We start from the raw sequence: 13,808 nt of genomic DNA, 5'->3' as shown, positions 1-13,808 counted from the left end.
TCAATTCGTTGAAGAGTTGTGTGGTCAATGTAGAAGCTTCCTCCAATGCTTGCAGAATGTCTTCCTTTTTCTTTTCTCCCCTAGAATGTTATGTTATGTTAGGGTTTTTGTCTTGATTTTCTTACTATATTTAAGTTTTATTTTTTCTTAGAAGGAAAATAAAAGTTACTATAATTACTTTTATTTTTCCTGAAAGAAAAAATATAATTTTTTTCCATATTTGGCTAACCTCCTTCTTGGAGGAAAGGTTTTGGACATCTATAAATAGAAGACCCCCTTCTCATACCATAACACAATAACATCCACAATGTAGTCTTTAAAGAGTCTTGTTTAGGGAGAGATTTACTACCAATAGTTTTATGTTTTTCTTTAATATTAGTTTTATTAGTTTTAATATGTAGGCCAATTGACCAAATCCTATCAATAATATGTTTTTTAGTATGTTTTTTGACATCTGAATTATCACCACGATGATTTGCAACTAATAGCTTCCGCATGATGCTCTTTTGATTTCGAACCCAATATGTTACTCCCCTATTTATAGTTGTAGGGGTAGGCCTAGTTGCTTGTGATTGGCCAAAACATGTCACTTACCACGTGGCGTCTTTTGACTGGTTGTTGAATTTGAATAAGATTTCCACATTATTTGTACATGTGGCGGTGTCTCATTGGTCTTAGATTTAACTGGGGTGCCACATCACTTCATGAGTTTGGGCTTCAAGGTGAGATGGACCTTGATGAGGAATAAAATAGGCTTATTATTTTTTAAAAAAATTATACAAATACACAACTTATATTTTCAATATTTCAAAAAATCTCAACTACTTAAACATATTACAAAAATCCCACATATACACAGAATACTATGTATATGTCAGTTATGTTATGTATATTAATAGGGAGGAAAAGTAAAGTAATTAAAAAGGTGAGAGAGAGTGTAATTACTTTTAAAAGGTTGATATTTATATTATTTATACTTATATTTTTAAGATCAAAATAAGTTTAAATCCAATAAAATATGAATCAAATTTAAATTTTATATGAATTTGATCCAATAAATTTTATGTGTCTGCAACCCCCCTCAAACTATTTACAAGTGATCATTTTCTCGCAAAGCACACAAATCCTCCCGTTGGGAGCCATCTGCCATGAGAATTATGCTTCCTCTTTTGCCAAACCTTTTTTCTGCATTCACCAAATCTAATTAGATACTTAACAGTTTAATATCTATTCTCATTCCTTGGCAATGCATTGGATAGGAATCATTGATTTGTGATATCATGTTATTCAAATGAATTGAATTGAATCTGTAGAAAGTATTCGCAAAATATCAATGCTTCACAAGTTTAAGTCAATGGACTGTGATAATCAACTTAGGATTCAAATATTCTTCTAGTATGTCCTTTACCTGCTATCCTTAGAAGACTTTCAGCTGACTCAGGTAGATGTATTAGTTTTCCTGCAATTCTTCCTTCATTTGGTTTGTCATGTGGATGATGTCCATGTATTATAATCCTAGTGGGAAATGTGCCCGACACACAATGAATTTCTGCAAAATTAGGGCACAAATTCCTTAAACATACTGAACGATCTTCTTTGGTTTCCTAACCAAAAATATCAATACATGTGCTTTGCGATCGTGAGGAGGAGTGTTGTAATCACAAAGGTGAAGGAAGTTGCCATAGCGGCTGTGGGCGGGGCTTCATGCTCCTCCTTATGTCATGCAAATTTAAGAAGAAAATAGAAGCAATCCATGAGTTAAAAACTAAATTTTTAGTTTTCTTGGTGAGATTCAATTACTCGTATTCTTAAATTGGGAATGTTTGTTTTGTGAACTGAAAATAGAAAGCTGAATCAACCAGTAATTTTCAGATCAAAATTTTTAAAAAGCATGTTGGCTTTTCACTGGAGTTGTTCCACATTAATAAAATTATTTACTTTGTGGAAAGAAAGCATGCTGGCAACCAAATGACAACAGTTTTTCAATTTCGAACTCAATACATGCCTACGGAAAAGTAAAACATTTAGCTAAAAGATTTTCGAAATAGCCAGAGGTATATGTCCATCAAGTTCCACCATTCTACGTTCCTTTGATTTTAACATGGAGGGCAAAGTTTCTTACTCACATTTATGGGCCTATGGCATAATTGATAATCTCTTTGTTATCGGCTCATCTATCTTGCCCACAGGGCACAGGGTGAAGTATAAGCTTACTGCTTCCTTCTTGGCTTTTTCCTTCATGATTTTGTCCGTTACTCACTGTACCAGCCTGCAAGATATCGAAGCAATTATTATGGAAACTGCCAGGTGGTGAATTTTGGATAACGTCATTCACTCAGCACATAAGGATGGTACAAGTGGATAAGAGTTTGTAAGCCTCGTAAACTTTAAACACTTCATGCACATCAGGATCTTGAACACAATAATCTTATAGAGATGCTATATAGAAAACATACCTGAGGCAGAAGACATCATCACAGAGAATAGCCGAAGCGTTAATACAAAAATTGGTTTCTACCTCCTTTCCCCTGTCTTATGTTACCACAATCTTTAGTGATGAAAAAAGAGAGGAGAGTATGTGGTGACGTTAATGGGAGGAGGGAGGACCAATTTATAGAGGTTAAGACCTAATCCTGTACTCCATAAGTAACTGGCGTACGAGATCTATTCTTTAATTGTGGTCATTACTTGGGTAATAAGTAAACTTGGACCACAAGTAAATTTGGGCCACAAGTAAATAATATTCTTACAAGCTCTCATTTGTCTGTGCTTCTGTAGTGCTTGCTGATACATAAAATGTTGCATTTGTATGTTAGATTCAGAGGTCAATACTGCTGTATCAGCGATTGGACATTGTCAATTAAACTTAGTAGTATAATTTTCCTTGTTTTCTTTTGACTGGGGCTCAAAAATATCGAAAGGGGGTGTATTTGTTTGTTACCATTGACGGATAAGAAGTGTTAAGAAGTTTACCATACACGTTCTTTATCTAGATAGATGTATATTTCATAGTTTGGTATGACAAAAGGGGATAGAGTGCGGAATGAGACTATCCGGGAGAAGGTTGGTGTGACTCCGGTGGAGTGCAAGATGCGGGAAGCCCGATTGAGATGGTTCGAACACGTGAAGAGGAGGGGCATGGATGCCCCGGTTCGTAGGTGTGAGAGGCTAGCGTTGGATGGTTTTAGGCGGGGTAGGGGTAGGCCGAAGAAGTACTGGGGTGAGGTGATTAGGCGGGACATGGAGCAGTTACAGCTCACCGAGGACATGACCCTAGATAGGAAGGTCTGGAGGACGCGAATTAGGGCATAAGACTAGGGCCGGTTTGGGTTGCTAGGGTAGGGAATTACTTGGTGGGGGTTTTATTCTTGTTATGATTCCGTGTTCTATGTTTTATTACGAATCTGTGTGCTTTCCTCTGTTTTCTAATACTTATGGGTGCCGTATTTATGTTATGTAATCTAGTTCTGTGCTTTACTATGGTTTGTGTGGTATCTCGTGACTTGAGCCGGGGGTCTATCGGAAACAGCCTTTCTACTTCTTTAGAGGTAGAGGTATGGACTGCGTACATCTTAACCCCCCAGACCCCACTAGGTGGGAATACACTGGGTTTGTTGTTGTTGTTGTTGGTATGACAAATGCCATTTTTCATGAAAAGCGTTCTCCAGGAAGATGTTTTTGGTGTTCGGTTGGCAAGTGAAAAGTTTTTAATTTTCTGACAAAGTTATATTTAAATTTATAATGATATTAACAAGAGTGTTTTAATGAAATTTCGAATAACGTCTAAATGTTTGTTGGAGCAGGCAATATGAAGTTAAAAGTCAAGATAGATGTTGTAAGGAAATTGACTTCTATTGGTAAGTTATACACACTTTTTGATGGAAAATGTTTTCCTGTGAGTGAAGAATATTAGATTTTCCCATTAGACTTTACCTTTTACCATTACACTTGAGGTCTAAAGTCTTTGCAAGAGAGAGGATTTGCTGAATCTTCTAACAATTCGATTTTCTTGGCTCTTTTGTTGCCCCCCGCCCCCAAGACTCGGACACAAAAACAGAAGAAGAAGATGTAATTGAAAAACCAAGCCAGGTCCAACTGCATACTCATGAGTTTAATGCCATAAGTTTTGCTAGTTTTTGGCAAAGAATTACCTCACTATGCAGGTCATTCAGCAGCTCAGATATGAGCAGTATCTCTTGTAGCTCTTCCTTTACTTTCAGATGCTGATTATATCATATCACATGAACATGATGTGAGTATAAATAGAGAAGTTACTTATATAAGAGCTAATATGGTGAGCTGCCATTTAGCTGGGAAATGCCGTTATTTGCTCAGTATTACTGATGCTCAGAGGTTTGAATTAACAGTGCATGGAATATGGATAACTAGCTTGTCACTGGGAATGATTATGATGTTCAAGACTAGCAGCTAAAAGCTACTACAATACCTGAAGAAAATTAAAGAGGATTATCTTTCCATCTGCTTTTAGGGGCAGCACGAGTTGTTTGAAGTGGTGATAGCTGATTCGAACAACCTGAGAGAGCCTCTGACTTCTGACAGTGAAAGGCTGAGGCGTATTAATGATCACACCTATTTCCCCGAACAATTCTGGGGATTCCAACTTTGACAGGAACTGTTCAGCAGAACAATTGAGATCAGTATGCACTTCAGACTTCTGACTCTCCAGGCACGTGGTTGTGGTTATTCCTTTTCCTTCTCTTTTTTATTATTTACATGAGAAATAAAGGAGAAAAATATTATCGAATCATGTTGACTGCACTATTACACTAGACACTACATTATAATCCTTTTCCATGGAGGAGACTATAATGATTCTATTCCTAATCTAACAATTTAAATTTGATCGATATTTATTTTGTCTAGAAATTACTAGGATGTCAAAGAAAAATTAGGAACAACATCGAGCGATGTTAGAATGGGATAACTAACCTGTTTGATTCCATTCTTGTATGTAACCACTTCCTGCATGTTTTCAACCACTGAGAAGTTAATTATATAGGGATAGTAAGAGCAAAATCTATTGACAGGAATTTCACATACCAAAGCCCCGGAGACAATAATGTAGAAATCTGTTGGTATCTCATTTTGAATAACAATGTCAACTTTCGGAGGAAAATATTCTGCTTTTATCTCCGAAACCTGTAAGATCAAAAGCCAAACCCATTTGAGTTCTGTGGCACTGTACAAGTTAAATTAAGCATGATGGCAACAGGGTTGTTAGTTATTTCCGGATAACCTAAAGTGTTTATTGACTTCAATTTGCACAATATCCTATCCTTGAATTACTAACAACATTGACTTGGGTTTTGCTGATTGTTGGTGCGAAGAAATCTACTTTCTTCTTGATGTTAAGTAGGCTAGTAAGAGAACATTTTACCAACTGAACAAAAGTCTTCGGACACCCTTTGAAAAGATAGGTATTTTCAAGGGTAGTATGGAAGAGATGCTGTGCAATGCTAGATCTTATTGCCTAAGGGGTAAGTCTTCTAGTACTTCCTCTTGCTGTAGTTCTGCAGTCTTGAATCTGAGTGTTACATGTGCCAGCATTTTCTCTTTTATGCCTTCAGGAAGTCTATTCTTGCTTGCATATCGTAGTATCTCGTTGATGGCATCCCTCTGCATTTTAAAAACCATAATACTGTATTACTCTAAACATGCTTTCTTCACTGTATTTTCCTTAAGGAGTCATTGTTAGGATCGAGAACCCGGTTATTGCGGGATTTAGCCAAACAATGTTATAATGACAATAACAAAGACAATAACAAGTTGATAATAACGGTAATTAAAAAATATTTAAAAAGAGATGCAAATTTAACGTGGTTCGGTCAGTGTGACCTACGTCCACGAGCAGAGAGGAACAATTTCACTATATCAACAAAAGTACAATAGAGAGATTACAAAATTAGAGTAGTCACTCTAATTAACCCAAATATCCCAAGAGAAGAACCTCACAAGATCACTCCAAAAGAAAGGACTCACAAAAATGTTTCCCAACATCCACTCTCTTACTTAATACTCTAATAGGAAGGGAGAATAAATACAAGAGAATGAAAGAGAACTCTTGAAAAATTGATATGTTACAAATGAGAAAGAAGACTCTTATTTATAGAGATAAAATGGACTTGTTGATGTCATCCATGATGAAAATGGAAGATGTAAATTTCAACATTTGCATGTGAATGAGAGAAATTTACAACAAAATCTTTGGTAGCAACTTTGTTTGACAAGTAGCAACTTTGTTTGACAAATCCAAAATATAATCTTCCAAAATTATTTGGTAGCAACTTTCTTTGACAAAGCAAGTATGAATCAAAGAATAAACAAAGGCCACATTACAAATCTCCACCTTGGCCTGAGTTTGGTTAATATAGTAAATTTGCTTCCACTCTGCAAAAGCCCGTGTGGGCAAAATCATTCTTCACAAACGGCAATCAAGCTCAGGCAAAGCTTGAACTTACTGACCGGAAGAGACTTTGTGAACATGTCTGCAGGATTGTCTCTAATGTTGATCTTCTGGACAGAGACCTTTCCTTTAATAATAGATTCCCGAATAAAATGATACTTGATGTCAGTATACTTCGTCCTCTCATGATACATTTGATCTTTAGCCAAGTGGATGACACTTTGACTATCACAGAAAATAATAATACCACCTTGGTGTGGACTGAGTTCAGCAAATAGACCCTTCAACCATAAGAAGATAGCCTCGGTCACTGCCATATATTCTGCTTCAGCAGTAGATAAAGCTACTACGTGTTGTAATGTAGTTTTCCAACTGATAGCACAATCACCAATGCAAAATACGTAGCTAGTCAGTGATCTTCTTTTGTCAAGATCACCTGCATAATCTGAGTCTACAAAACCAACCAAAGTGTTAGTATTTCTTCCTAATTCCAGACATGCGTTTGAAGTACCACGCAAGTATCTGAGAATCCATTTCACTGCCTGCCAATGTGCTTTTCCAGGATATCATATATCGACTTACCACACTTACTGCTTGTAAAATATCTTAACGTGTACATACCATTGCGTACATAATACTTCCAACTGCACTAGAATACGGTACCTGTGCCATATACCCTTCTTCTTCCTCTGACTGCGGTGATTGAGCAGCTGATAACTTAAAATGAGCAGCAAGAGGAGTACTTACTGGTTTAGCTTCTTTCATGCCAAACCTCTCCAAGACCTTCTCCAAGTACTTCTTCTGGGTCAAAAATAGCCTGTGGGCTTCTCGATCTCTTTTGATCTCCACGCCAAGGATTTTCTTAGCTGCTCCCAAATCTTTCATTTCAAATTCACTTTTCAGCTGACTTTTCAAATTGTGAATTTCTGTTAAATCCTTAGCAGCAATGAGCATGTCATCAACATATAATAGTAAGCAAACAAATGAACCATTATTTAACTTTCGAAAGTAAACACAACTATCATACGTGCTCCTTGAATAACCATGACCCAACATAAAGCAATCAAACCTCTTGTACCATTGTCTTGGAGATTGTTTTAATCCGTATAAGAATTTCCTTAACAAGCAAACATGATCTTCCTTTCCTTCAATTTTAAATCCTTCAGGTTGATGCATGTATATTTGTTCCTCAAGTTCACCATGTAAGAAAGTTGTCTTAACATCAAGTTGTTCTAATTCCAAATCATGTATGGCAACTAAGGCAAGCAAGACATGAATAGAGCTATGTTTAACAAGTGAGAAAATATCATTAAAATTAACTCTTTGTACCTGACTATAGCCCTTTGCAACTAATCGTGCCTTAACCCTTGCATCTTCAACCCTTGGAATTCCATTTTTTTTCTTAAAGACCCATTTGCAACCAATGATTTTGCTTCTTGACGACGGCTTCACAAGAGACCAAGTACCATTCTTATGGAGAGATTCAATTTCTTCATTCATTGCAATCAGTCACTTGTTGAATCAGCACCAGAAACTGCTTCTGAATAATTTGATGGTTCTCCAATTTTTTCAGTTTCTTATGCAACTGAAAAAGCAAATGCAACATAATCTCCATACCTTTCTGGTTTGTGAATTTGTCTTCTTGGTCTATTTGTTGCTATGGTATACTCATTTGGTTCAACTTTAAAAGTCACAACTTCTGGCTCAACTTCTGGAGTTTCAACTATATTTTGTTCAACAGTTGATGAGCTTGGCTCAGAAGGTATGCCAAGCTCAACCTCCACATGTTCATACATATCATGCTCTTTGTTCTTGGTACAAGAGCTAGAAGACTCTTTTATGGAATGTAACATAGAAGATTCATCAAAGGTTACATCTCTGCTAATTATAAATTTCGGTGACTTGGGATCAGGGCACTAAAGTCTGTATCCTTTCACCCCAGATGCATATCCAAGGAAAATACACTTTTTAGCTCTTGGCTCTAATTTTCCATCATTTACAAGCATATAAGCAGGACAACCAAAAACTTTTAAGTCAGAATAATTAGCAAGTGTATCTGACCATATTTCCTTTGGAGTCTTGAAGTTCAAAGGAGCAGAAGGAGCACGGTTGATAATATAACAAGTTGTAGAGATAGCCTCTGCCCAAAAAGCATTTGTCAACCCAACATTTGAAATCATGCAACGAGCTCTTTCCAAAAGAGTCATGTTCATCCTTTCTGCAACACCATTTTGTTGAGATGTCATCCTCACAGTGCGATGTCGAGCAATTCCTCCAGTTTTGCAAAATTCGTTGAACTCGTCATTACAAAATTCCAAGTTATTATCTGTTCTAATCCGCTTGACCTATTTTCCTGTTTGTTTCTCAATCAAACTTTTCATTGTTTGAAAGTTAAGAAAACATCACTTTTATTTTTCAGAAAATAAACTCAAACCTTTCTTGAATAATCATTAATGAAAGTTAACATATGTCTGGCACCACCTTTTGGTGGGGTACAGAAAGGACCCCAAAGATCTGAATAAATGTAGTCCAAAGTACCTCTTGTTCGATGAACTGCTGGAGATTTGAAGCTGACTCTTTTCTGCTTTCCAAACACACAATGTTTGTAGAACTCTATTTTTCCGATACTTTGTCCACACGGTAGACCTCTTTTGCTGAGGATGGAAAGACTTTTCTTACTCATATGCCCCAATCGGATATGCCACAATTTGGTGATGTCGGGATCAGATTGATTTGAAATGGAAACTACAGCAACCCCTGTAATAGTGGATCCTAATAAAGTGTACAACGTACCTGATTTGTGTGCTTTCATGATCACAAGAGCGCCCAGAGAGAATTTCAAAACTCTACCTTCACCTGTGTATTTGCACCCAAGAGATTATAAAGTGCCTAAAGCAATGAGAATTTTCTTCAAGTCAGGAATATATCTAACATCGGTGAGAGTTCTCACCACACCATCGTGCATTCTAATTCGGACTGTACCTTTACCAAAAATTTTGCAAGGAGCATTGTTGCCCATCAAGACAACTCCACCTCCAACAGATTCGAATGTGGTAAACAAATCCCTATTGGAACACATATGATAAGAACAACCAGAATCTAAAATCTACTCATCGTTAGATTTAAAACTATTATTAGTGCTAAAAATATTGTTCCGTCAGACTCATCAGCAGCTACACTTGCTTCGGCGGAGTTAGTATTTTGGTGCTCATTTTTGTTTTCCTTATGCTTTTCTTTGTTTTTCAACTTATAGCATTCAAAAATAATATAACCTTTCTTATGACAGTATTTGCACACAACATTTATGGATTTAGACTTTGACCTTGATTTAGACCTCTCACTATTTGATTCTTTCTTATTAATCCACCTCTTACAAATAATCCTTCCCCATGGGTTGCGCTACTTTCCCCGGTAATATCTCTATCTATCTGTTCCTTTATTTTTAAGATAGATTTGATTTCTTTGTAAGAGATATTATCCTTTCCATAAAGCATTGTATCTCTAATATGCTTGAATGATTGGGGTAAGGAAATAAGTAATAAGACGGCTTGATCTTCATCATTAACTTCAGCGTCTATATTACTCAAATCCATAAGAATAGAATCAAAAGCATCAAGATGTGACAGTATAGAAGTACCTTCAACCATACGAAATGTGTAAAGCTTCTGCTTCAGGTATAGTCTATTTTTCACTGTTCTTTTCATATACAAGGTTTTAGTTTTTCCCATATGCCTTTCGCTGTGGTTTCTGTAGATTCTTCACGTAAAACCTCATTTGCGAGATTTAGAATAATACCTAATTTTGTCTTTTTGTCTATGACGGCAAACTTATCGTCCGTCATATTTTCTGGCTTCATCTCCTTTCCTTCCAATGCCATATCTAAGCCATCCTGAATTAGGATAGCTTTCATCTTTAATTGTCATATCCCGAAGTTTGCACTTCGATCAATTTTCTCAACGTTAGTCTTTGTTATAGTCATTTTGGCTACTGAAAATAACCTGGTTAGATCCATCTCTGATACCAATTTGTTAGGATCGAGAACCCGATTATTGCGGAATTTAGTCAAACAATGTTATAATGACAATAACAAAGACAATAACAAGTTGATAATAACGGTAATTAAAAAAAAAAAGACACAAATTTAATGTGGTTCAGTCAGTGTGACCTATGTCCACGAGCGGAGAGAAACAATTTCACTATATCAACAAGAGTACAATAGAGAGATTACAAAATTAGAGTAGTCACTCTAATTAACCCAAATATCCCAAGAGAAGAACCTCACAAGATCACTCCAAAAGAAAGGACTCACAAAAGTGTTTCCCAACATCCCCTCTCTAACTTAATATTCTAATAGGAAGGGAGAATAAATACAAGAGAATGAAAGAGTCTTGAAAAATTGATAAGTTACAAATGAGAAAGCCCTAGTTAAAGAGATGAAAATGGACTTGTTGATGTCATCCATGATGAAAATGGAAGATGTAAATTTCAACATTTGCATTGGCATGAAAGAAATTTACAACAAAATCTTTGGTAGCAACTTTGTTTGACAAGTAGCAACTTTATTTGACAAATCCAAAATATAATCTTCCAAAATTATTTGGTAGCAACTTTCTTTGACAAAGCAAGTGTGAATCAAAGAATAAACAAAGGCCACATTACAATCATTACCATTGCAAATGTTTTAGCAACACTCTGGACAATAAGATTGGTCATGTTGCCAATTATGTAAGCAGTCAGGCCAATGTTGAAAAGCATGTAGAAGATGGCGAAAACCTTCTCCCCTGTATTATGTGCGTGGAGATCGCCATAACCAACTGTGGTGAGGGTAACAACAGACCAATACATGGAATATGTGTATCCCAGAGAGATGCTTCTTTCTTTGAAATTAGTAACATTTGACCCAATCCAGGTATTTTCTGCGGTATGATAATGTGTTGCTAGGCAGTAATAGAAACATCCAGCGGAATGCACTGCGAATAAGGTCACCTATTGATAGACTAGAGCCATAAGATGAATGCTTGATTGAAGAAAAAAACTTCTATAGACACGGGATCAGGTAAAACTAGCATAATATGGATAGTTCAGAAACAGAAGCAGTGCGTACACAAACTAGTTTACATAATCTTATCCAGAAGTAGTTGAATCGAGTGTCCTTCTCTAGCCTGGAAATAAGGAAGAGATTAACAATGAGATGGATGAATAGATGGGATAATTATGCACTTTAGAATTCATATTTGATTGTTATTTTGTCAATATTACCTTGAGAAAAATTTACTAACACGACGCAGACGCCAAAGTCTGAGGAAGTTGAGGAAGCCAAAAATGTTGCCTTGTTGCTTTTTCCCATCAAAGAATTGGTATATTGTTTGGAATGGTATGGTCGATGCAACATCGATTGGAAATCCTAGATGAATCACATACCTTTTAAAGGAAATATTAAGTATAGTCTAATTAGTTTAACCTTTCATTTGTAATACAAAAAATAAAAGAATCCCAAGTGTAGCATCTCAAGAAAGTAGGCTAGATTTGCAGTCCTTCATTTAACTCGCCTGATCTCAGCAGTGTCCTTCCAAACCTTAACTTACATGCATTAACAACATACTCACATTTATCTTGTAGTAACCGACTTAATGGTGTAAAGATTCTTTTGTATTATATTGGCACTGTATCTAAATGAATTCTATTCTTTCGCGTACAAATAAAGTACTGTATTAAGTAATGTGTATCTATATTTATATCTATAATTTATAATCTATATCTATATTTATAATCTATCTATAATATATTAAAAGTGTGAAGACGTGATTTAAAGTTTTTACCCTTCGTCTTCGCTTTTGAAAAAATCGTCTTTTCACTATTTTTATTTTTATTATTATTTAATTATATTTATAATATTGACTAAACTCCTAAAATACATAAAAAAAATATATTTGAATTAGCCACTCCTTAAATATATAAAAAAGGTTCTTTTACATCTTTGTTTATGGTAGGTAACTTTTGAAAACTTTCTATACGTATACAAATGCACCTTTTATTTTCAATCTAAAAATAAAATTTAAAATTAATATAGTTTGATAAAATATTAATTTTAAGCAATTCAATAAAAGTATTCTATTCTAAAAGGGGAAAAAGTACGAAAATTTGACTTTCCTATAAAAAGTATATTTGTACAAATAGTTTGGCTTTCTTTTTTATATTATATTAACCAAACTCCTAAAATATATGAGACTTTAAAATATATAGAAAAAGAATTAATTAATATTTTTCGTGATCAATTAGAAAAATACTCTTAAAATAGGATAAAGAAATACTCTTAAAATAGGACTGTATTAAGAACATATTTTTATAAATATTGAGATGCACGTTAAACTAGAGAAGAAATTGATTTACTTATTGGAAAAATATGATTAATGCCTATTTAACTGGATTCTATTACATGTCTAGATTGGTAGATGCTTGATAATAGAATTCAACGCATGTGTATATATATCTTCTTTATTTTCATTCAATGTCGATTGGCTTTGAGGAATTTTTTTTTAAGGTAAAAGTTAGGTTTAATTGTATTATTTTTATATCTCTATTTTGAGATTTTTTTTTCTGTGTAAAGGCTAAGTTTAGTTGTATTATTTTGATATCACTGTTATCGTATTATTTTGTTATAATTTATAGATGGTAGATGAGTGTCAGACGACTTTTAGAAAAAATTTTATGGAAAGGTTAAACTTAATTATATTATTTTGATGTCTCTATCATCATATTGTTTTGTTGCAGTTTGCAGGTGGTAGATGAATGTCGATCGATTTTGACAAATTTTTTTGATAAAAGTTAAATTTAATTAAATAAATTCTCCAAAAGATATTAAATTTAATTATTATATTCATCTTTATTATTTAAATAAATATCTTATTTAATATAACATTTTGAACTCAATAAAATAAGTACGCGCAAAACGCGTACACCTAAACTAATATATAAAATTACCTGAAAGCAATTTTGTAGTGATCATCAGTGAGTAAATTAGTGGATTTGTCCAAGTAAGCGACAAAGAAAGTGAGAAGAATGTCAATGGCGAAGAAGGCATCCACCACTAAATCAATAGGCAAAAGGCCTCCACTTTCCATCTTGTTGAACAGTAAATTCCTTACAAATATCATTTTTATTTTATTTAGTAGGAGAAAATTATTCAACTTTTCTATTTTTTTCTTAAAATATACTTAACACCTCAAAATCTTTCTCTCCTACTTAGAATGCCATGTCATTAATTTTTTTTTTTATAAATGTATAACTTATCAAACTTATTTAACTAAAGTTTTATCCTAATTTTTTTTTTAAAAAAAATATACATGATATATTAATCATTGAAGATTAATTTAATTACACCAAA

The 13,808-nt window shown here is 34.5% G+C and overlaps 1 protein-coding gene across 1 annotated transcript; it reads right to left on the bottom strand.

Moving 5' to 3' along the window:
* Window positions 1-1,081: 1,081 nt before the first annotated feature.
* Window positions 1,082-13,578, bottom strand: LOC107839092 (potassium channel KAT3). Its single transcript, XM_047395502.1, is given in 13 exon segments — window positions 1,082-1,185; window positions 1,409-1,549; window positions 2,215-2,269; window positions 4,152-4,223; window positions 4,448-4,633; window positions 4,951-4,983; window positions 5,062-5,160; window positions 5,399-5,491; window positions 5,494-5,637; window positions 11,093-11,410; window positions 11,529-11,586; window positions 11,684-11,845; window positions 13,406-13,578. Coding segments are annotated over 13 exon segments (1,638 nt in total).
* Window positions 13,579-13,808: the final 230 nt, after the last annotated feature.

Source organism: Capsicum annuum, chromosome 8, assembly GCF_002878395.1.
Source record: "Capsicum annuum cultivar UCD-10X-F1 chromosome 8, UCD10Xv1.1, whole genome shotgun sequence".
Taxonomy (NCBI): Eukaryota; Viridiplantae; Streptophyta; class Magnoliopsida; order Solanales; family Solanaceae; genus Capsicum; species Capsicum annuum.
This window is presented reverse-complemented; position numbering and strand designations above follow the sequence as displayed.